The sequence below is a fragment of the Geotrypetes seraphini genome, chromosome 1 (genome assembly GCF_902459505.1).
Source record: "Geotrypetes seraphini chromosome 1, aGeoSer1.1, whole genome shotgun sequence".
Classification (NCBI taxonomy): domain Eukaryota; kingdom Metazoa; phylum Chordata; class Amphibia; order Gymnophiona; family Dermophiidae; genus Geotrypetes; species Geotrypetes seraphini.
The window spans coordinates 116086715-116111670 of NC_047084.1; the positions used below are offsets into that span (position 1 = coordinate 116086715).

At 43.6% G+C, this 24956-nt stretch overlaps 1 protein-coding gene across 2 annotated transcripts in view; it reads right to left on the minus strand.

The window, feature by feature from the left end:
- Positions 1-24956, minus strand: part of IL11RA (interleukin 11 receptor subunit alpha) — a 205978-nt gene that overhangs the window by 18940 nt on the left and 162082 nt on the right. For both annotated transcript variants that reach the window (XM_033936489.1, XM_033936499.1), the window contains exons 7-10: positions 16144-16307; positions 14512-14653; positions 11320-11412; positions 9033-9132 (exon numbers count right to left, since the gene is read on the minus strand). In XM_033936489.1, the coding sequence (XP_033792380.1) occupies positions 9033-9132; positions 11320-11412; positions 14512-14653; positions 16144-16307 (499 nt within the window). The remainder of the gene's footprint in view (positions 1-9032; positions 9133-11319; positions 11413-14511; positions 14654-16143; positions 16308-24956) is intronic.

The window sequence follows — 24956 nt, forward strand, 5'->3', positions numbered from 1 at the left end:
TCTCTCCTTTCCTCTAGGGTATACATATTCAGGGCTTCCAGTCTCTCCTCATATGTCTTCTGGTGCAAGCCTCCTATCATTTTCGTCGCCCTCCTCTGGACCGCCTCAAGTCTTCTTACATCTTTCGCCAGATACGGTCTCCAAAACTGAACACAATACTCCAAGTGGGGCCTCACCAATGACCTGTACAGGGGCATCAACACCTTCTTTCTTCTACTGACTACGCCTCTCTTTATACAGCCCAGAATCCTTCTGGCAGCAGCCACTGCCTTGTCACACCTGTTTTTTCGCCTTTAGATCTTCGGACACTATCACCCCAAGGTCCCTCTCCCCGTCCGTGGCATATCAGCTTCTCTCCTCCCAGCATATACGGTTCCTTCCTATTATTAATCCCCAAATGCATTACTCTGCATTTCTTTGCATTGAATTTTAGTTGCCAGGCATTAGACCATTCCTCTAACTTTTGCAGATCCTTTTTCATATTTTCCACTCCCTCTTCGGTGTCTACTCTGTTACAAATCTTGGTATCATCTGCAAAAAGGCACACTTTTCCTTCTAACCCTTCAGCAATGTCACTTACATAAATATTGAACAGGATTGGCCCCAGCACCGAACCCTGAGGGACTCCACTAGTCACCTTTCCTTCCTTCGAGCGACTTCCATTAACCACCACCCTCTGGCGTCTGTCCGACAGCCAGTTTCTGACCCAGTTCACCACTTTGGGTCCTAACTTCAGCCCTTCAAGTTTGTTCAACAGCCTCCTATGAGGAACTGTATCAAAGGCTTTGCTGAAATCCAAATAAATTACATCTAGCATATGTCCTCGATCCAGCTCTCTGGTCACCCAATCAAAAAATTCAAAGATATTAAATAGTATTAAATAGTATTAAATAGTATCGGACCCAAGACCGAGTCATGCGGCACTCCACTGGTCACTTCCAACGTTTCTGAGGGAGTACCATTTACCACCACCCTCTGAAGTCTACCACTGAGCCAGTCTTTAACCCATGCAGTCAATGTTTCTCCTAGTCCCATCGTTTTCATCTTGTTTAATAACCTACGGTGTGGGACACTATCAAAAGCCTTACTGAAGTCCAAATACACGATAACCAGGGACTCTCCCCTATCCAGATGTTTCGTTACCCAGTCAAAGAAGCTTATCAGATTGGATTGACAAGACCTTCCCTTCGTAAATCTCAACTTAGGGAATGTTTTATAAAATTACTCTTTCAGTTTTACAAATTTCACTCAGGTTAGATTTTCAGCTCTGCAAAAGAAGCAAACATTTCAGGAAAATGATGCACACTGAGAGAGCACGTATCCCAACAACCAGAATTACTGGGACCAGGCTGGGGACTCACTGCTGGGGGTCATATGTGTGGTAAGACTGCAAAGCCCATGTGGCGATCCTGAATCTCAAAACCAGAGACAGTCTGCATTTTCTTTAATTTCCTGCAGAGAATTGATTTTCTGCCATCTCAGAGAACACACAGAAAGCTTTTGTATACAACACGCACACAAATCACCACTTGGGAAACATCTCAGCAATCTCACCATATTTTTCTTGGAAGCGTTTGTTGACTTATAGAAAGTCATCTGGATTTTAAATACAATTGAAATACTTTTTTACATCCAACATGAAAGTGGGATATTTAATTCTGAAGGAGAGTGTGGCGCAGTGGTTAAAGATACAGTCTCAGCATCCTAAGGTTGGGGGTTCAAATCCCACACTGCTCCTTGTGACAGCAAAGAGAGAATATGAAGAGAAACTTGCAAAGGAGGCACGGAACTTTAAACCTTTCTTTCGATATGTGAAAGGGAAACAGCCGGCAAGGGAGGAAGTGGGACCCCTGGATGAGGGGGATAGGAAAGGAGTGGTAAAGGAGGAAAAGGAAGTGGCGGACAGATTAAACACATTCTTCTCGTCGGTCTTCACAAAAGAGGACACATCCAATGTTCCGGAACCGGAAAAATTCTTCAAGGGGGACCAAGAGGAAAAATTATCGTGCATGGAGGTAAGCCTCGAAGACGTACTCAAACAGATAGATAGGCTAAAAAACTGACAAAATCGCCAGGCCCGGACGGAATTCACCCAAGAATACTAAGAGAACTTAGAAACGAAATAGCGGAGTTACTGCAGCAGATTTGTAACCTATCCCTGAAAACAGGGGTAATACCGGAAGACTGGAGGATAGCAAATGTTACACCTATCTTCAAGAAAGGAACCAGAGGCGACCCGGGGAATTATAGACCGGTCAGCTTGACCTCAGTTCCGGGGAAGATGGCCGAATCATTGATCAAGGACAGTATCAGTGAGCACATAGAAAAAAATAAGCTGATGAGAACAAGCCAGCATGGTTTCTGTACTGGAAGATCCTGCCAAACAAACCTACTGCACTTCTTCGAGGGGATAAGCGGACATTTGGACAAAGGTGACCCCATAGATATAGTATACCTAGACTTCCAGAAAGCCTTCGACAAGGTACCTCATGAGCGCCTTCTAAGGAAACTGTGGAACCACGGGGTGGAAGGGGACATACACAGATGGATCAAAAACTGGTTGGCAAACAGGAAACAGAGGGTAGGAGTAAAGGGACACTATTCTGACTGGAAAGGGGTCACAAGTGGCGTCCCACAAGGGTCAGTGCTGGGACCGCTGCTATTCAATATATTTATTAATGACTTGGAAACAGGGACAAAGTGTGAAGTTATAAAATTTGCGGATGACACAAAACTCTCCGGTAAGGTTAGATCTGTAGAGGAATGTAAAAAACTCCAAAGGGATCTGGACAAACTGAGTGAGTGGGCAGATAAATGGCAGATGAGTTTTAATGTGGAGAAATGTAAAGTTATGCACTTAGGGAAAGGGAACCTGATGTACAACTACATGATGGGGGGGATGACATTGGGAAAAGGCAACCTAGAAAAGGACTTGGGGGTTTTGGTGGATAAAACAATGAAACCGGCAAAACAATGCGCAGCGGCCTCAAAAAAGGCGAACAGAATGTTGGGCATTATCAAAAAAGGTATCACTACCAGAACCAAGGAAGTTATCCTCCCGCTGTACAGGGCAATGGTGCGACCGCATCTGGAGTACTGCGTCCAGTACTGGTCGCCGTACCTAAAGAAAGATATGGCGATACTCGAGAGGGTCCAGAGAAGAGCGACAAAAATGATAAAGGGCATGGAAAACCTCTCGTATGCTGAGAGGCTGGAGAAGTTGGGGCTCTTTTCCCTAGAAAAGAGGAGACTTAGAGGGGATATGATAGAAACTTATAAGATCATGAAGGGTATAGTGAAGGTAGAGAGAGACAGATTCTTCAGACTGGCGGGGGGCAACAAAAACTAGAGGGCACTCAAAAAAATTGAAGGGAGATAGGTTCAGAACAAATGCTAGGAAGTTCTTCTTCACCCAGAGGGTGGTGGACACCTGGAATGCGCTTCCAGAGGGGGTGGTTGAGCAGAGTACGGTTTTGGGTTTCAAAAAGGGATTGGACGAATTCCTGAAGGGTAAGGGAATCCAGGGGTACAATTAGAGGGTTACTATACAAGACAAAATGCTCTTGAGTAATAGATCACTACAGGTCATTGACCTGGGGGGCCGCCGCGGGAGCGGACTGCTGGGCATGATGGACCTATGGTCTGACTCGGCAGAGGCCATGCTTATGTGCTTATGTGACCCTGGGCAAGTCTCTTAATTCCCCCATTGTCCCAGGTACATCAGATAGATTGTGAGCCCACCAGGACAGACAGGGAAAGTACCTATATAAATTAATGTAAACCGTTCTGAGCTCCCTTGGGAGAACAGTATCGAAAATTGAACAAATAAATAGTGTGAAAAGTTTCAGCCTCTGATAACCAGAACTGGTATTATGACATCATAATGCCTCATTCCACCAATCAGAGCCAACCTCATCTGTGATGTCACAATGGTTCAATTGTTCTATACTCGGCTAACTTTTGCTACATTTTCATTTCTAGAGTGGCGCAGTGGTTAAAGCTACAGCCTCAGCACCCTGAGGTTGTGGGTTCAAATCCCATGCTGCTCCTTGTGACCCTGAGCAAGTCACTTCTGAGTTCCTTTTGGAGAAGGGTATGGAAAATGGAATGAATAAATAAATAAACAGAATGTGTCCAGGGTCATCCGGTGAAAGTGAAGCACCGAAGTCTGGTTCCAAGCAAAGATTTCCTACATTTGCAGGTGCCCACGCAGAAAAACGCCGTAAAAACACACTCTCCTGCTGCACTATTGGACGAATGGAAGGAAGGGAGGGGAGAAGCAACGCCGACTTTTATCAATTGCGCCTAAAACATGCCTTTCTCTCCCAAATGACTATAATTCAGATAAATCTTGTAATTTGTTTTAATGTAAAATGTAATCAAGACCCACAGCCAGAAACACACAAGACAAGGGTATCAGGTACGCGCTCAAGACAAACGTTGGCTTTTAACAAGCGCGCATGAAACATGCTTCTCTCTCCCCAAAACGCAAAAGAAGCGTGATTTTACTACCCTCCACTAAAACTATATAGATACACTTTTTTTTTTTTCATTAGCCACAGTGAAAACACAAGTGCTGGCACTGGAACGGCAACCCCTGGACCAGTCGCAGCTGTTTTCGCCAAAAGCCGACGCCGCTCTTTGAAATGACGCGGCGATTTTAAGAATCCCCGAGGGCTCATCTCAGTGGTTAAAGAGCCCATTCACATGCATTTGTCGGAGACTGTTAGAAATCTCGCTAAAGACCAGAGATTATCCGTTTTGATAATCTGCCGCTAGAACAGTTTAGCGACGGCGTTAAAGTTTTGAGAATCTTGCCCTGAGTCATTATACTGTAAAGATCAAGTGGATCAGCTGTTGAATCAACCTGTACCTTAGGATTCAGAACCACAGGAGACGAAAGAGGTAGTCAAAGCACTTTGAGGGGGGGATATTTAAAACGACAGATACATAAACTCACATTTGCAGATGCTCACATTTCTTGCTCAGTGCAGTCATATACAAGCTAATACCTCCACTGCTGTGCATGCTAAATCCACACAGAAACTCCCCCACCGCAGTGCTCACAATTTCAATGCAAAATGACGATACTAGAGAATGGCACAGGGACAAATTTTCCCCATCCGCGTGGGAACTCTTTTTCCCGTCCAAGCGAGTTCTTTTCCTGTCCCTGCCCCATTCCTGGAAGCTCCGTCCTCCTCCGCACAATTCTCAAACCCTTTAAAATCCTAAGTAGCAACATTCTAGAGCTGAGCTTGTGATGTCATAATGCCTCATTCCACCAATGCCTAAGCTCCGTCTTCATCCGCACAATTCTCAAACCCTTTAAAATCCTAAGTAGCAACATTCTAGAGCTCAGATTGTGATGTCATAATGCCTCATCCACCAATGCCTAAGCTCCATCCTCATCTGCACAAGCTCGAACACTTTAAAATCCTAAGTAGCAAAATTCTAGAGCTCAGATTGTGATGTCATAATGCCTCATTCCACCAATGCCTAAGCTCCGTCCTCATCCGCACAATTCTCAAACCCTTTAAAATCCTAAGTAGCAACATTCTAGAGCTCAGATTGTGATGTCATAATGCCTCATCCACCAATGCCTAAGCTCCATCCTCATCTGCACAAGCCTCGAACACTTTAAAATCCTAAGTAGCAACATTCTAGAGCTCAGATTGTGATGTCATAATGCCTCATTCCACCAATGCCTAAGCTCCGTCCTCATCCGCACAATTCTCAAACCCTTTAAAATCCTAAGTAGCAACATTCTAGAGTTCAGATTGTGATGTCATAATGTCTCATTCCACCAATGCCTAGCAACATTCTAGAGCTCAGATTGTGATGTCATAATGCCTCATTCCACCAATGCCTAAGCTCCGTCCTAATCTGCACAAGCCTCAAACACTTTACATCCTAAGTGCTCGAAGCTTGTGCGGTTAAGGCAGAGCTTACAGGAATGGAGCAAGGGACAGGGACAGTGACAAAACTCACAGGGACAGGCAGGGAAAATTGAGTTCCTGTGGGAATGGGGAAAAATTTGTCCCCGTGTCATTCTCTAATACCCACTGCAATTAACGTAAACTGATATTTTTCACTGTATCGTACACTCCCGTTCATGAAGGCAGCAGGAAGCTTAGCACTCGGTTCAGCTGAGGATAAAGTATGTTTTGCTGGGGTCAGCTCATTTCCAGCAGGCTCTGGATACCAGAATGATACGGTCATCCAAGGGACACTAATGTCATTTTCAGATGTATACTGGGGACTGTGTTTAAAGAAATCACTCTTTGTCTCATTAGCCCTCCCAAGAAGATTTTGCCTCCTTTCTCTATGTCCTAATATTTGGCTTCAAGTAAGAATTAATTAGAAGCAGCTTTTAAGATCCGCCACATCTGGCTGGAGATAGGAGACAGGGCTGGGGACCCTCGGGGCGGTGGCAGTGTGGGAGGAGTCTCAGCATAACCGAGAACAAAAGGAGGCCTGGGGGGGGGGAGACAGTCAAGACCGAGGGAGAAGGCAGAGACCCTGGGGGAGGGGCTAAACATTATTGAGAGCGGACCGAGATCAGTTGTTGGCATGTGGGGGGGGGGGGGGCAGGGAGAGAGAAGGGGGTCACCATTACTGACGGCAGCTTTTATTGCACTCAGAGCCAGATGCACTAAAAAACAGTTTTTAAGACTGTGAGGGTCTCTTTGGGCCGATTTCTAAACAGCGATTGATGTTCAAAGAGCTTCCCACGCAAAAGAGTCGTAATTCCATCCGATCGCTCGTTTAGAAACCGGCTCTCACACATGCGCAGAGCTGGTTTGGGGAAGCTGAGTGGCAGGGGAGCCCCAAAACAGCTTCCTGCCACTCAGCTGTTCGTGACTTTATTTTTTTTTTTTTTTGTTAAATGGCACAAATGTTGTGCATGTCTTACCTGTATTGATGTGTTAGTTGCCTTGTAGCAAAGAGTCATGTTACAAATGTTTTTGCAGTATTTCTAGTTCTCTGATTTTCACTAAATAAAACCCCCATGAGCTGGCACCCCCCACCCCCATGATGGCAAGAGGGGTGCCTACTCCCTCCTTCCCCCATACCACCCCCTACCCCTCCCGACCCCCCCCATATTTCTACATGAAGAAGATTCCGGTTGGCCCAGGCGCCTCAGGCCCCACCTGTGGGCGGGGTTTGAGGCGTCTGAGCCAATCAGGGCCTTAGGGCTCCTTTACAAAGGTGCGCTAGCGTGATTAGCGCACGCTACCTGAAAAACTACCGCCTGCTCAAGAGGAGGCGGTCGCGGCTAGCGCGCGTGACAATTTAGCGTGCGCTATTCCGCGCGTTAAGGCCCTAACACACCTTTGTAAAAGGAGCCCTTAGGCCCCTCTCCATGTACCTAGTAATAATGAGGTGGACTGGCAAAGGTACACATTTGGGGTTCAGTATTATATTAACAAGTAGTGCTACAGGGCGGAGTGAGGTGCACTAGAAGAGCTGTGGGCGGGATTCTTGGCATTAGAGAGAGGTGCATTGGCAGCTGGGATTAGACACTATCCCATTTCTGACTTTTCCCTTTCTCCCCGTGTCATACGTTGAATTTAAGAACTGTATTTTGAAACTTAATCCAATCAGAACAATCTTGTTACTTAACTCCTCTTCTACTTCTTGCAAAGATTTATTTCCCTTTTATTTTTTTTCCATCATTATCTCTCCTTAAACCATTGTAGTTCTACCCCTTTTTCCACCATGTTTCTGTGTGTTAGTGGTTCCTAAATGGTTTTGTTCACATTTTAATTCAATTGTCTGTCCTCCCCTAATTTTATTTTGTACTTCGCTTAGAAATTTTTACAAGCGTTTTTATCAAATTTTAAATAAACTTAAGTCACTCTTAGCGTTACCCTTCTCCTCCACTGCCAATTCCAGACTTCATTCCTTCATCTAGCTGCCCCCTATGCCTGGAATAAATTACCTGAGTTTACAAAATAATTCCCTAACCCCTTTATTATAGGTCAAAAATGTATTTTACCACATTGGTTGGAAGAAAGTCTACCCTCATTTTGGTCTTGGAGGCTCTTATGATTATGGAAGATAGGGCGACCTCCCCATCTTATAAAAAACAGTAAATTTTGGATGACCTGGGAATTATCAGTCAGAGCAAGCAGTTTTGTAATCATAAAGTGAAGCACTATTTATTAGTAATATTTGGGAATGGGATGGGTGGAAGGGGGAATGGGGAAGGGGGAAGGAGTGTTGAGAGGTACTGTATCGTGTTTGTATTGTGATGATAATTGATTGCTGATTTCTTTGAATTTATATATCTACAATGTATTAACTGAGTTGAGATGATATTCTTTGTAAGTTTTTTGTTATGTATATTTTATTTTTAAAACTCAATAAAAATTATTGATCATTAAATTACCTGAGTTTGTCCATCAAGCCACTTCTCTTGTTTAAAAGCAGACTGAAAACCCACCTGTTTGATATATCTTTCAATCCTTAACCCGACTCCTGTGCCCTCCAACCCAGCCAGCAGATTAACCGTTCCCCTTAACTGTATCCACGACATCTTGTTTGTCTGTCTTGCCTATTTAGATTGTAAGCTCTTTGGAGCAGGGACTGTCTTCTTTGTGACTCTGTACAATGCCATGTACATCTGGTGGTGCTTTAGAAATAATTCATAGTAGTACTAGTAGTGTGAAGAGTTTCAGACTTTGGGAAGCAGAGCTGAGATTGTGATGTCATAATGCCTCATTCCACCAATAAGAGCCAGCCTCAACAGTGATGTCACAATGGCTTGATTGTCCTGTACTCCCCTCTGCCCTCAAACCCAGCCAGCAGATTAACCCTTCCCTTAACTGTATCCATGACATCTTCTTTGTCTGTCTTGGCTGTTTAGATTGTAAGCTCTGTGGAGCAGGGACTGTTTTCTTGTTCTTTGTGACTCTGTGCAGCGCTGATTGTGTCTGGTAGCGCTATAGAAATAATTAACAGTAGTGGTAGTGGTCCTGCGAGGCAAAATTTCATGAAAAAAAGGAAGAGTTGGAAAGAAAATAACCCACCAGACTAAAACGGTGATGATCAGTGCCACCGACAGTATGATGAAGGCAAAGGTCCCCATTGACGCCAGAATGGCCACCTTCTCCAGGGCATCGCTGGGGTCTGCAGTAAGAGGAGAGAAAAAACAGCTCAGGGCAATGTAGATCATCACAGTGGCAGTCTAAAAACTTGAAATTCCCACCTAGCACATAAGACCAGTCATACTGGGTCAGACCAGTGGTCCATCTAGCTCAGTATCCTCTTTCTAGCAGTGCCTGGCAGAATCTCAGAGACTAGCAACCTTCCATGCTACTGATCCCAGAGCAAGCAGAGGCTTCTCCCATGTCTGTCTCAATAGCAGACTATGGACTTTTCCTCCAGGAACTTGTCCAAACCTTTATGCTAACCACTGTTACAACATCCTCTGCCAACAAGTTCTAGAGCTTAATTATTCATTCAGTGGGGGAAAAAAATAGTTCCTCTTATTTGTTTTAAAGGTATTTCATTGAGTGTCCCATAGATTTTGTAGACCTCATTCCCTTAGCCGGCTCGCAGGTAAAGCACTGACACTGGGTGACCAGAGAATTGGATAGAGGATGTGCGCTAGATGTGGTGTATCTAGATTTTAGCAAAGCCTTTGACAGTGTTCCACACAGACGTCTAATAAATAAACTGAGTGCCCTCGGGATGGGTCCCAAAGTGACGGGCTGGGTCAGGAACTGGTTGAGTGGAAGGCGACAGAGGGTAGTGATCAATGGAGATCGCTCTGAGGAAAGGGAGGTTACCAGTGGTGTGCCTCAAGGTTCTGTTCTTGGACCTGTTCTTTTTAACATTTTTATAAATGATATTGCTGAAGGGTTGTCGGGTAAGATTTATCTCTTTGCGGATGATACCAAAATCTGCAATAAGAGTAGACACGCCGGATGGTGTGAATAACATGAAGAAAGACCTAGCGAAGCTTGAAGAATGGTCTGAAATTTGGCAGCTAAAGTTTCATGCTAAGAAATGCAAGGTCATGCTGCAAAATCCCGAGTGAAGAATTTATGTGCACGACAGAAGAGCAGGACTTGGGTGTGATTGTAGGTGATGATCTTAAGGTAGCCAAACAGGTTGAAAAGGTGCCGGTGAAAGCTAAAAGGATGCCAGGTTGCCAGTAGGAAAAAGGAGGTATTGATGCCCCTGTATAAGACTCCGGTGAGATCTCATTTAGAATATTGTGTACAATTCTGGAGGCCACACTTTCAAAAAGATATAAAAAGGATGGAGTCGGTCCAGAGGAAGGCTACTAAAATGGTGCGTGGTCTTCATGATAAAGCATATGGGGATAGACTTAAAGATCTCAATCTCTATACTTTGGAGGAAAGGCGGGAGAGGGGAGATACGATAGAGTCATTTAAATACCTACATAATATAAATGCACACAAGTCGAGTCTTTCATTTGAAAGGAAGCTCTGGAATGAGAGAGCATAGGATGAAGTTAAGAGGTGATAGGCTCCGGAGTAATCTGATTAAATACTTTTTCATGGAAAGGGTGGTAGATGCATGGAACCTGGAAGAGGTGGTGGAGACAGAGACTGTGTCTGAATTCAAAATATTTTATATTTTGATGTATGCTAGGGTTTCGCTAGTTTTTGCCTTAAATGATATTCGTCATTGATGCGACGTGTATATCATATGCAATTTGATTTTATATGTAAGTAAGCAATTTGTTATAGTGTGTTTTTGTATTGATTTGTACGACAAATGTTAATATCTTATTTTGTATGTTCCTATGTAACTCGCCCTGGATAAGGGCAGGGGAGAAATAATAAAAATAAAAGGGCCTGAGATAGGCACGTGGGATCTCTCGGAGAGAGAAAGAGATAATTGTTACTGCGGATGGGCAGACTGGATGGGCCATTTGGCCTTTATCTGCCATCATGTTTCTATAACCATAAAGCTTTATGACCTCACAATGCAGGTGTAAAGAGCCTTAACCAATAGGAAGAGGAGATGCAAATGTTAAGAGCCTTAGCCAAAAGGGAGAGGAGGAGATAGTGGATGCTCTGGATGGGCCATTTGGCCTGTATCTGCCATCATGTTTCTATAACCATAAAGCTCTATGACCTCACAATGCAGGTGTAAAGAGCCTTAGCCTATAGGAAGAGGAGATGCAAATGTTAAGAGCCTTAGCCAATAGGGAGAGGAGGAGATAGTGGATGCTGCAGATGGGCAGACTGGACGGGCCTTTTGGCCTTTATCTGCCATCATGTTTCTATGTTAAAAGAAGACGATCCTCAAAGAAAAAGAGGAAATATCCAGGAAGCTCACCGAAGGGCTCTGTGTGTGGCACCTTTGAGGGTCCTTCACCAGGATCCTCCAGCTCTACTGTAGTGGTTTTATCGCTTGTCTCCTTAGTGGAACCTAAAAGGAAAGGAAATGAGAAAGATTAATGCAGCAAAAAGAACTGGGATATCTAAGCAGTGGTGGAAGGAAATGTGAGCTTCTATCCTAGGGAATATCACACACAAAAAATTGAAATACATAAAGAAAGTATAGGACTTCTCCCTGTGGATTTTCCTGGCTAGTTTCTGAGATGCTGCTATTTCTGGGACTTTAGTCTTTGGTCTTACACCAAAACGCTTTGGTAGAGTATAATGTAGGGGACGGTAAGATCTGCCCCCTCACTCACAACACAATTGGGTATCAGTGGATAAAGGTGAGCCGGTTGATATAGTTTATCTAGATTTTCAGAAAACTTTTGATAAAGTTCCTCACAAGAGGCTCCTGAGAAAATTAAAGAGTCGTGGGATAGGGGGCAAAGTTCAGTTGTGGATTAGGAATTGGTTATCGGATAGAAAAGAGAGGGTAGGGTTAAATGGTTATTTTCCTCAGTGGAGGAGAGTAAACAGTGGAGTGCCTCAAGGGTCTGTACTGGGACCGGTGCTATTTAACTTCTCTGGCCTGCTGCTCGCGACGACCTGGCTCCCCTCTGAAATCACTTCCTGGTTGTGGGGCCAGGAAGTGACATCAGAGGGAAAGCAGGCCGGAGAAACTGCTTGCGCTGGTGATGATTTAAAGAGGTATGGTGGGGGGAAGGGGGGAGCAAATGAGGAGTAGGGCACTCACCCTAGCCACCTCCTACCCTCGCAAAGCCACTGCTCCACACAATTGGCTCTGAACCCAGATATTCGATGCTGGGCCATTTCCAGTGATCAGCATTAAATATACAGTTTATTTTTTTTGCTGCTACAAACTTAACCAGCTAAATCGATATTCAGTGCTGGCCATCTAAGTTTATAGCAGCCAAAAATAGATCAGCCATTTAATTTGATTTGGCCGCTAAACATAGCTGGCTGGCGCTTTAAATTTCGTGGCTAGCTGGCTGTCAAAATGTTCTATAGCGTCTCAGGTTGAATATTAGTGCTTAGCTGGCTCAGTGCTATTTAACTGGTCAGGATCCATTCCTAGCCAGCTAAAGAGCACTGAATTTGGGGCGGACTGTGTTTTGGTGCATTGGAGTCAATTTCCAGACTGTCTTTTCTGTCACGGAATCCACGAGTTCAAAGGGAAAAGTGTGTAGAGTCTTTGAAACTCACCATGATTTTTTGTAGTTAGATTTTCTGTCAAAAATAATACATCAGAACTGGGAAATCTAACACAGTGATGAGACCTACGTGAGTTAGTTTCAGATCCCACCCAAAATACATCCTGTCCCAAATGGAGGTTAAAGGGATAGAATCTGATAAACTGCTTTTTCTGGGTGGTTACAATCTAACTCAATTACTAAACTAAACCTTAAGTTTGTACTGTATACCGCATCATCTCCACAGAAGTAGAGCTCGGCACGGTTTACAGGAATTGGTATAGAAAGAAACTACAATGAAAACTGGAAGGACTTAGAAAGAGAGGTTTAGAGGGTGTTAGTATATCGATGAGGGAGGGGTCATTGCATTTTAGAGAAGAGCCAAGTTTTCAGATGTTTTCGGAAGATTTGGAGGGAGGTCAGGCACCGAAGCGGGGTAGTAAAGCTGTTCCAGAGTTCGGTGATCCTGAAGGAGAGGGAAGTCCCTAATTTTCCTGCATGGGATATGCCTTTTAAAGAGGGGAAGGATAGTTTGAATTTTTGAGTGGATCTGGTGGTGTTGGGATTGGAGGAGTTCCAAGCTAGTGGAAAAAGGGGAGGCAGGATACCGTGAAGAGATTTAAAGGTTAGGCAGGCGCATTTGTAGTGAACCCTAAGAATTACTGGGAGCCAGTGAAGCTTAGACAGAAGCGGGGAGACGTGGTCAAATTTGCTTTTTGCGAAGATTAGTTTAGCTGCAGTGTTCTGGATCCGCTGGAGTCTGTGAAGGCTTTTCTTGGTCAGACTTAAGTAGATGGAATTACAGTAATCATATTTACATATTTTAAACAGGTCCTTATTTTGGACCTGGAGCAATGAAGTGGTAAGTGACTTGCCCAGAGTCACAAGGAGCTGCAGTGGGAGTTGAACTCGGAACCTCAGGGTGCGGAGGCAGCTGCTTGAACCAGTAGGCCATTCCACCAAGCATATAGTAGGGTGGGGGGGGGAGTCTTTTACTAACGGTTAGGTCATGTTATCTGCAGCAAGGTCTACAAGAATACCTGTGGGAGGTAACAGGAACTATTTGTTAGTTGAAGATTAATGATGTTGTTTAGACGTGTCTATATTATATGTGACCATCGTAGGGAAACAAGATTTTATGTATGTGATATGGAAACCGCATAGTTGTATGCGGTATATCATTTTTTAAATAAATAAATAAGATCCCTCCTTAGTTTCTGCTAGATCGAGGGAGAGCAGTTTTCAGATTGGCAAATCACTTTTAGAAGGTTTTGAATACAGAAAGTTCATGATGTTGAGGACGTCAACCGAAGCCCAATTTAAGAGAATGCTTAGAACTGAATTTCATATTTTACCATTAACTCAGCCCTTAAGGAGGGATATGGTGTCAGGTCAAAGGCGCGCGCAGACAACTGAGCGCAATGCAGAGGCGCGCACCGAAGAAAATGACTGTTTTAAAGGGCTCTGACAGGGGGTGTGGGGGGGAACCCCCCCCCCACTTTACTTTATACAGATTGCGCCGCGTTGTGGAGGGTTTGGGGGGTTGTAACCTCCCACATTTTACTGAAAACTTCACTTTTTCCCTAAAAAACAGGGAAACAGTTAAGTTTCCAGTATAATGAGGGCGGTTACAACCCCCCAAACCCCCCACAACGCCGCCGCGATCTGTATTAAGTAAAGTGGGGGGTTTCCCCAACAAAACACCCCGTCGGAGTCCCTAAAAACACTCTTTTTCTTCGGCGCGCGCTTCCATCTTGCGCTGTTGTCGGCGCGCGCCTTTGTCTTCGGTGGTTTTGTCTATGAACCAGGGATATTCTCCTAACGTTCAAATCTAAAACGTGGTATCCCTTTCCACAGGTTTGTTATTCAGGATTAAGAATGATATCAGTTACCACCCCCCCCCCCTTCCCCACATTAACACACGGCAGGGTCCTTACTGCTCCATGGCGTGGCTCTCGCTTCCGCAGTCCAGTCGCTCCAGCTCCCGGAATCTAGAAAATCCCTGGCGCTCACCTGCACCACATGCTCAGCTCCTGCATACGCGTCCGTGATGACGTAGGACAGATTCACAGTCTCCACCTGCTCAATTAAAGAACGGAAAAAAGTCCACGCTGTGAACAGCAGCTAACGTGACTTGGAACAATAAGATGCAAAGACTTGGGGCCTATCATGGTAACATTGTTGGGTGCCAAAAGGCTTGGGGAATGGTGCGAAGCTTCCATAAGACTGGAATACATTTCTTGAACAAAAACACACAGATCTATTGTTCAAGAAATGTATTTCACTCTTATGGAAGCTTCGCACCATTAAGAAATTTTTTGACGAACCTTCTTTCCGTCTACTGGTACAAACATCCATTTTGATTAGTTTGGATTATTGTAATATTATATATTTAGGGGCTTATAAAAAAACACTCAAAAAATTAAGACTTATCCAGAATTCCGCGGTTCGCCTTATCTTTGGTGTAAAAAAATGGGAACACATCACCTTTTACTATCAAAAACTTCATTGGTTGCCAATGGAGTTTAGAGTTCTGTTCGTTTTTCTGCATCAGTTACAAAAGCAGTTTTTGGGATGCTACCTGACTACCTTGCCTCTCGGTATTCCCTGAATAGTTCTAATACAGGTACTCACAGAATAAACCTATTCAATTACCCTTCTTTGAAATCATGCCAATACAAGAAGTTTTTGGATAGAATTTTATCATTCCAGGCCGCCAAACTGAATACGTGGCTTGGAAAATCAATTTTAGAGGCTACTTCTTACTTTGATTTAGGCATTGGTTTTCCAGAATAGCACACAAAAATGTGTCTGGGAGGGAATGCATGGATGGGAGAACATCGCAGGGGAGGAGACATAGGCATCCTGGGACTGTCGGCCAAGTCTCTTCCCTGAAGAAGCCCTTTCTGGAAACGTCAATCGCTCCTCCTAAACTTACTTGCTCCACTTCATCACTGACGCTGAAACCGTGGATTGAAGACAAAGTTTTATTTTATTTTTCTTTCCAGCTTATGATTTATCTTTAATCTTATCTATTGTTTTGCCTTTTGTCTTTGTTTTGTTCTATTTCTATCATTTAAATTTCTCCAGAATTCTACTGTTCAACGGCTCCCCCTTCTGCTTCTATTCCTTTCTCTCCTCTCTTCTACCTTCCAAAGTATTTAGATCAATGCTGTCTTGTTAAAATGTTTATTTTATTTTTATTTTTCCTCTAACTCTACTTTTCACTTCTCTATTACCCTCCAGGTACTTTAGTTAGATTGTGAGCCTTCGGGACAGTAAGGGAATTTTTCAAGTACCTTTCTTATTTCTAATCTTAATGTATATTTTCTGTAAACCGCTTAGAACCTAACGGATGTAGCGGTATATAAGAAATAAATTACATTACATTACAACCAGATGAGCAGACAGATTCCTGCTGGTTGTTACTGAGTATATGACAACAGGTAATGCCATGAGCCATGAAGGACCACCTTAGTATCACAGTGCACCATCTTCCCCACAGCAGTTACCAAATCTCTAGTCTATGTCTGGTACAGTCAACGTCACTTTGGTCTTCTTGAACTCACCACAGACCAGGAAGCATGGAGTACAGAGCAATACTGAACACGAAATTTCAGCTCGAAGTGAGATTCTTTGTGCCAAGTGACAGGACAGTCCCATCTGACCTGTAACCTTCTGGGGAAGAAAGGAACTGGCTGGACCACGAGAGCCTCTGGTGGGTCAGGCTTAACTGGAAGAACAAACGTTAGAGCCAGGCTTAGTGGATAAACTCCAGTTCTGTTGCCTCTGCCATTCATTACACTTAGAAATATATTGTGAAATGAGACATCACAGAATTCAGATGGTACTAGAAGAGGTTTCTAGAAAAGGAAGGGTAGAAATTTGTAAGGTAGTTTTATAACTGGGAGCCTGGAAGATCTGTCTAAACAATAAGGGCGGAATTCAGTGAATTAGACCCTGGGAAGCTTTGTAGTAAATTATTATTCTGCAAAGGGAACAATTTTTAAAGAATACAACCTTAGTGCAGATCTCGTACCTAACTGTGCGTGTGGCGCTTGAGCCTGCAGAAACCTGATACAAATGGTGGCATACAAAGAGTGGTGGTCGGGCTCACAAATGACTCTTATTCTAGCACACTGTGTTTATATTCTGGGAATGCCCCAACCCGCCCATGCCCCTTCCATGCCCATGCCTACTTTTCTAATAGAAAATAACACGGGGACAAATGTTTCCTCGTCCCCACGGGAACTCATTTTCCCGTCCCCACCCCATTGCTGCAAGCTCCGTCCTCATCTGCACAAGCCTCAAACGCTTTAAAACCCTAAGTCGCAACATTCTAGAGCTCAGATTGTGATGTCATAATGCCTCATTCCACCAATGCCTAAGCTCCGTCCTCATCTGCACAAGCCTCAAACGCTTTAAAACCCTAAGTCGCAACATTCTAGAGCTCAGATTGTGATGTCATAATGCCTCATTCTACCAATGCCTAAGCTCCATTCTCGTCTGCACAAGCCTCAAACGCTTTAAAACCCTAAGTCGCAACATTCTAGAGCTCAGATTGTGATGTCATAATGCCTCATTCTACCAATGCCTAAGCTCCGTCCTCATCTGCACAAGCCTCAAACACTTTAAAATCATAGGTAGCAACATTCTAGAGCTCAGATTGTGATGTCATAATGCCTCATACCACCAATGCCTAAGCTCCGTTCTCATCTGCACAAGCCTCAAACGCTTTAAAATCCTAAATAGCAACATTCTAGAGCTCAGATTGTGATGTCATAATGCCTCATATCACCAATGCCTAAGCTCCGTTCTCATCAGCACAAGCCTCAAACGCTTTAAAATCCTAAGTAGCAACATTCTAGAGCTCAGACTGTGATGTCATAATGCCTCATTCCACCAATGCCTAAGCTCCGTCCTCATCTGCACAAGCCTCAAACACTTTAAAATCCTAAGTAGCAACATTCTAGAGCTCAGATTGTGATGTCATAATGCCTCATTCCACCAATGCCTAAGCTCCGTCCTCATCTGCACAAGCCTCAAACGCTTTAAAACCCTAAGTCGCAACATTCTAGAGCTCAGATTGTGATGTCATAATGCCTCATTCCACCAATGCCTAAGCTCCGTCCTCGTCTGCACAAGCCTCAAACGCTTTAAAACCCTAAGTCGCAACATTCTAGAGCTCAGATTGTGATGTCATAATGCCTCATTCTACCAATGCCTAAGCTCCATTCTCGTCTGCACAAGCCTCAAACGCTTTAAAATCATAAGTGTTTGAGCTTTGTGCCATTAAGGCAGAGCTTACAGGAATGGGGCAGGGACAGCGACAAAAGTCACGGGGACAGGACGAGGAAATTGAGTTCCTGCGGGGATGGGGACAAATTTGTCCCCGTGTCATTCTCTACTATGTAATTGAGGTGCGCTGTTATATTATAGGGCACAGAAGGAAATGTTGCATATAGCAAAAGAAGCTATACCCCCTTTTTAAGGTACATTTCTTCAAAGAACATTTCTTTTTTGGGTCAGAAAGCTTCTGGGGAAAATAAGGAAATTGCCAGAAGGTAGTCTGGATGTTTTGAATCATTGGATTCTGAAGCAGTGAGCTGTGAAACTGTTTTGGTTATTTTTGCCATATCCTGAGATTGGTTTTTTCGTTATAAAAATATTGAATCTGTGGGACCAAAAAATCTGGATTTTTTCCAGATTTAACTAGAGCTACTCAGGAGAGAAGAAAGACATTTTGGTTATTCAATCTTTGGGGAAACACTATCCCTGCAGATGTGTTGTGGTAGTGTCAACTAATAGATATATATTTTTTGATCCCAATCAACTTTAGGTTTTGATTAAAACTAAAGAAATCAGGACAATAATTCTTTTAATTTCTGGGAAAGTTTGCTAAACGAATATTAGATGGAGTTCATAGGATTATTCTTTTTCTTTCTAAAGGCTCCTTATACGAGGGCCGTTCTTAATTTTTCTTACGTATACAAATAAAGCTAGGGAGGCGTGGTTTGGCGCATGTATCTAGGCATGCTTGAATTTTTTCCTGCCTACAGAAGCTGTCAGTTGCCGGCAGACCGCCGATGAGTGAGGAAGTACAAGTGAGTGCCGTCCAATTTTCGTTTTTGACAAAGTGACAGAAAAAGTTGAACAGCGCTACTGCATTAAATTTTGTGGAAATCTTGGCGATTCCCAAGTGGAAACGATCCGCAAGATTCAACAGGCCTTCGGGGACGAAGCAATGAGCACCACACAGATAAGGGAGTGGCACAAACGCTTCAGAGATGGTTTTATTTCCTCGTCACAGATTCTCTTTGCTTCGGGAATTATACTGTTCTGAGTCTGTGTAGCTTATTTGATTTTCTTCTTTAATTTTTGGTTCTTTGTAAGTTTCCTTATGCTTTTCCTATCAAGGGAAATGCTTGTATTATCCTGTATAATAAAACCCTAAGCGCACATGCACACTTACAATGCCGTGATCCCTGACAGCGTGATTTGTGACTCCGTGGTCGCGTTTGATTTGCAGTGCATGGCGCGTGCGGTGGCGTGTGGCGGTGAGAGCAATGCCAGGAGGGTGTCCGAGGTGCTGCGAGGCGTCCGGCTGCTACTGCTGCACAGGGAAGTGGAGGGGGAGAGGGAAAAGGGGCTGTTTTGGGGGAAGGGGTGTACTGGGGGGCAGGCAGCAATCTTGGTTTGCTCGGGGGGCCAGAGAGAGATAGGCAGGGGGCCAGGGAGAGAGATAGACAGAAAGAAAGACAGACAGACAAGGGGCCAGGGAGAGACACAGACTGAAAGAATGACAAACAGACAGGGGGCCAGAGAGACAGGCAGACAGCGGCCAAGGAGCGAGAAAGAAAGAAAAAAAGACAGACAGATAGGGGGCCAGGGAGAGACACAGACAGAAAGAATGACAAACAGACAGGGGGCCAGAGATACAAACAAACAGACAGACAGCGGCCAAGGAGCGAGAAAGAAAGACAAGCAGACAAGGGGCCAGGAAGAGACACAGACAGAAAGAATGACAAACAGACAAGGGGCCAGGGAGACAGACAGACAGACAGCAGCCAAACAGAGAGAGAAAGAAAAAAATAAAGACAGACAGACAGCGGCCAAGGAGAGAGAGAGAGAGAGACAGAAAGACAGACAGACAGCGGCTAAGGAGACAGAGAGACAGAAAGAAAGACAGACAGACACATCTATTCTAGTACCCGTTAATGTAACGGGCTTAAAGACTAGTGTATTATAAAAATTTAATTAAAAAATATATATATAATAGGGCACAGAGCAGATTTATGCGTAACTACTAACACCAGTTATTGTATACTCACAGATAATAATAATAACTTTATTTTTCTATACTGCCAACACCCAAAAAAGTTCACCCTCCAGGGATTCAAGACAAAGCTAGGCAAGTTCCTGCTGAACCAGAACGTATAAAAAGCACCAATACAGTAGCATCATCATCAATCAAGTAATAAATTTGTTAAACAGGTGGGTCTTAACTAGTTTTCTTTGCTCGACAGATCATATCGCCTAACCAGGATTGCAATTTACCTGCTTGAAAGGCTAAAGTTCTATCAAAAAACTTCTTATAGCGACAGTTTTTGGGATTAGGAAAAGTAAACAAGCAAGAACGACGAATAAGCTTAGCCGATCTGTACAACTCGAAATGAGGAGAAAGGTAAGTTGGAGATAATCCAAATAGCAATTTATAGCAAATTTGAATAATACTCTTGCTTCAACTGGTAACCAATGTAATTGTCGGCAAAAAGGGCTGATGTACTTGGGTTTTTTTCAAACCGAAAATTAAACGAGCTGCTGTATTTTGAATTAACCTTAATCTACCAAGGATTGTTTTATAAGATGCCAAGTAGATTATGTTACAATAATCAAGATCTCGAATCACTGCCCAAATTTGCATGCTCCTTATGACCCTGGGCAAGTCACTTAATCCCACCCATTGCCCCAGGTATCTCTTTTTGAATATGATAAATACATAGTTTTAGTTGGAAGAGTATTTGATTGACTAAAGGGTTTTTTGGAAAACAGAACTTCTATAGAAAAATATCAACATTTACTATCTAATTCATGGGGGATCCCATCGGGGTCTCCTTGAAGCCCAAATCTGTTCAATGTTGTCATGAGCTCTCTGGATAAATTTCCGGACAATCTGGAAGTAGTTGATATTACTCTAAAGTGTAAAACTTTTAATTCCAACATGGTCTGTCCTTGCTGTTGAATCGTCGTTCCAAACTATCGTCTTAAGCTAAGTACTGATAAAGCGAAAATGATCTGGCTAGGCACTTTCACACCACCACTTACAGCTAACGCACTCCCTTTAAGGAACATGCGCTTGAAAAATGAAACAACACTGAAGGAGCTTGGCGTTCCCTATGATCCTTTGTTGAATTCTTGAGTATGATGTTGCTCAACTGACCGAGCACATTTTCTGGCAATTGAGCAGAATACAAAGATGTTTCTCTTTTACCCAGTTCAGTTTAAGAGGCCGCACCCTTATAATTAACAAATCGGATTAGTGTAATTTACAATATGTCGGTTGCTCAAGGATGTTACGTAGGAGACTGCAGACACCGTAGAATATTGCAACTAGATTGATATGCCAGGCAAGCAAATAAGAAAGAACAACTCCGTCGTTGCGACAACGACATTGATTTCTTATAGAATCACGAATGCTGTTTACAACTAAACGGCCATGAATACCCAATCTCCAAAACCACAAACATACTGGGAATCACACTAGACACTCATCTAACCATGGCTGATCACACAAACTTAGTGGTGAAGAAATGCTTTTGCACACTGTGAAAACTAAGAACCATTAAAAAATACTTTGACGCTACATCCCTTAGATTACTGGTACAGTCTATGATCCTGTCGATGCTTGACTACTGCAATATTGTATATCTAGGAATCCCAAAGAAAACAGTAAAAAAATTGAGGATAGTGCAAAACACTTCAGTCCGCTTGATCTTCGGACTGAGGAAGAACGACCACATCAGCCTTTACTACAAAAGGTTGCACTGGTTGCCAATGGAGGCGCGAATACTGTTCAAGTGTGCCTTCTTACCTACTACCTCATTTCACACTGCAAAATCCCACACGACCAACCAAAAACCGAAACATATTTACATACCCAAAGATCACAGGCTGCAGATACAAATCCTTCTTGGACAGGTCCTTCATGTTCCAAGCAAACAAACAGCAGTCCTGGCTGGGTACCTACATCAATGGAGCCAGGCTGACCTACGGTGCATTCCGGAAATCATTCAAAACCGTACTCTTTGACAAATTCCTCTCCTAAACAAGATCTGCCTCAGGGACTTCGGGGTAAAATTGCATTATTTGCCGATGATGCTAAATTATGCAACATAGTGGGCGGAGATACCATGCCCGACGCTATGACACAGGACATACTTTTTCTAGAGCACTGGTCTACTACTTGGCAGCTGAATTTTAATGCCAAGAAGTGTAAGGTTATGTACCTTGGTAGCAGAAACCCATGCAGAACCTACACTCTGAATGGTGAGACCTTAACCAGAACTGTGGCAGAATGGGACCTGGGAGTAATCATTAGTGAAGATATGAAGGCAGCCAATCAAGTAGAGAAAGCCTCATCCAAGGCTAGACAAATGCTGGGTTGCATCCGGAGAAGCTTTATCAGCCGGAAGCCCGAGGTGGTAATGCCGCTGTACAGGTCCATGGTGAAACCACATATGGAATACTGGGTACACTACCGGAAGGATGTGTTAAGATTGGAATTGGTTCAACGATTGGCCACCAAGATGGTCTCAGGGCTTAAGGATGTCCCTTATGAAGAATGACTAGGCAAGTTGCACCTTTACTTTCTCGAGGAACGCAGAGAGAGGGGTGACATGATAGAGACATTCAAATACATTACTGCCGTATTGAGGTGGAAGAAGATATCTTCTTCCTTACAGGCCTTACGGCGACAAGAGGGCATCCGCTAAAAATTAGGGGCAGGAAATTCCATAGTGACACTAGGAAGTACTTCTTCACCAAAAGGGTGGTTGACCGTTGGAATGATCTTCTACTTCAGGTAGTTGAGGCCAGTAACGTGACTGACTTTAAGATCAAGTGGGATCAACACGTGGGTTCACTTCAAAGAAGAACTTAGAGGTTATTTGAGTGGGCAGACTTGTTGGGCTGAAGGCCCTTTTCTGCCATCATATTCTGTGTTTCTATGTTTCTAAACAGAAGCCTCACCACTTACAATGGTATTTTTTCTTCTACCAATCTTGGTGTAATATGCTGTTCTTTTAGCCTTTCATCTATCTCTTAATATAATAAGTTGTATCCTCTCTTCTTGCACCCTGTAATTCGCTGATTGTCCAGCCTTCTTCAGTTGTGAACTGCCTAGAAGTCTTTCGACTGTGGCGGTATAGAAGAATAAAGTTATTATTATTATTTACGGTTCTATGCCTTTGCTGGTCACATCGATTCTGTCATTTTCTTCCTCCAAGAAAAGCTGGGAGGCAACTCCTTTTACCTCTGGGTTCCAATTGACTGTTTAATCAAAATAGTACAAAAAAGTGAAAACGATTAACCACAACCAATCAGATCCTCAAAAGGTTAATCTACCAGGAGATACATTACTTAATTCAATGAAGGAAAGGATCTCAGAATTGCCACTCCAAGGATCATAGTAATATTATCCATATAAGGAATTGTGGCAGGAGTATCTTTCATCGATCCAAAACCTCATATTTTAAAAGTGACTATATATGACAATCAAAAGTTTTAATAATTACTACTCAAAATTTTGTTCAGATTATCTCACTCAATTTTGTGTTTATAAATTATTTTATTTCTTATATTAGAGAAAACTTTTTTTGAGAACTCTATAAATATTTCAATAATTTCATTCGGAAAACTGTGCTCATGGGCCGGAAATGTATTCTTACCCGGTGGCTTTCACCTCAACCGCCGACTTTCCAGCAGTGGAGAATATTGATGATACAACAGATGCTATTGGAAAGAAAGGCCATTACGGATCTGACCGCAAAAAAGGGTCGGTTGTTTCGTCTTTGCTGATATCCTTTTAGCCTGACCCTAACTCCTTTTGTTCAACGACAACTTTGGATAGACTGATTTGAATATCATTCCCATACCCACAGTGCTATTGTTGATTATGTTTATCTTGCTGCTGCTGCCCAGACGGGGTGGGGGGAAGGGGGATGGGGGGGATATGGGTTCTGGAGTTGTGTTGTGATATACCCAACCTTACTTGATTACTGTATTATTGTGTTTATTATTGGTTGAATAAAAATCAATTTACATAAATATTTCAACAGTTAAATATGGGCAAATAGCATTGAGCAAATGGCATCCTTTAGAATAGCCTAAATCTTTTGTATTATTAAAGCACAGCCAACTATTATGAACAAAAGCACTTATCTTTCAGCTTGAGTTCACGTAGAACGGCATTGATCAAACTGCCCCTACAGGCCCCATGTACTGTGTCCAACGGGGACCCGTTTCGCCGCTAACAAGCGGCTTCCTCAGGGTTTTTTTATTTCAGGCTACAGTTTTAGCATTAACATTAGGTGTTTGAGGTTCCAATTGACTGTGCCAGGGGTGGGGCAGTGGGGGGGGGGGGGGGTAGGTTGAGGCCAACCCTGAATCTCCCGCTGCTTGACACAGCTCTATATCCTGGCTCCCTCTTCTCAACAGCTGTAACCTCAGGAGACTTTCTTCTGGAAAGGAATCCCTTACTCTTAAGGCTAGATTTATGAAACTGGTCTACCACATTAGGGCATGCTAAGGCCCATTGTTTATCCCCTATTTCCTAACGAGACATCTGAAAATGTTAGTAAGTGCAAATGTTTTAGGGTACCATATATACTCGAATATAAGACAATCCAAATATAAGTCAAGGCACCCTTTTTCCCCAAAAAAGGAGGAAAAAAGGTTCACTTGAATATAAGCCGAGGGTGTGTGTGTTAATATTCATGTACCCAGCCCTGCCAGGATCTGCACCCAGCCCCCCTCACTCCCTGCCAAGCTCTGCACCCTGTTCCACCTCCCTGACCTGTACCCTATCTCCCCTCTCCCCCCATGTCCTGGAGACCTCCACCAGGCCTGCCATATGACCTAGTGGTCCATTGGTGAGTTGGGACAGGAGGGATCCCTCTCATCTCCTAAGCAAGCTTTCTGTGCTCCTGCCCTGCTTTCAGTTCTCACATCCCAGCGGTATATCAGACATGAGCAAGCTTTCTGTGCTTCTGCCAGGGCCTGAGCTGCTCCCTGAATGGCTGCCACGAGTTCTCACGAGTCCCGCAAGAACTCATGGTAGCCATTCAGCACCAGGCAGGAGCGCAGAAAGCTCACTCCTACCCAG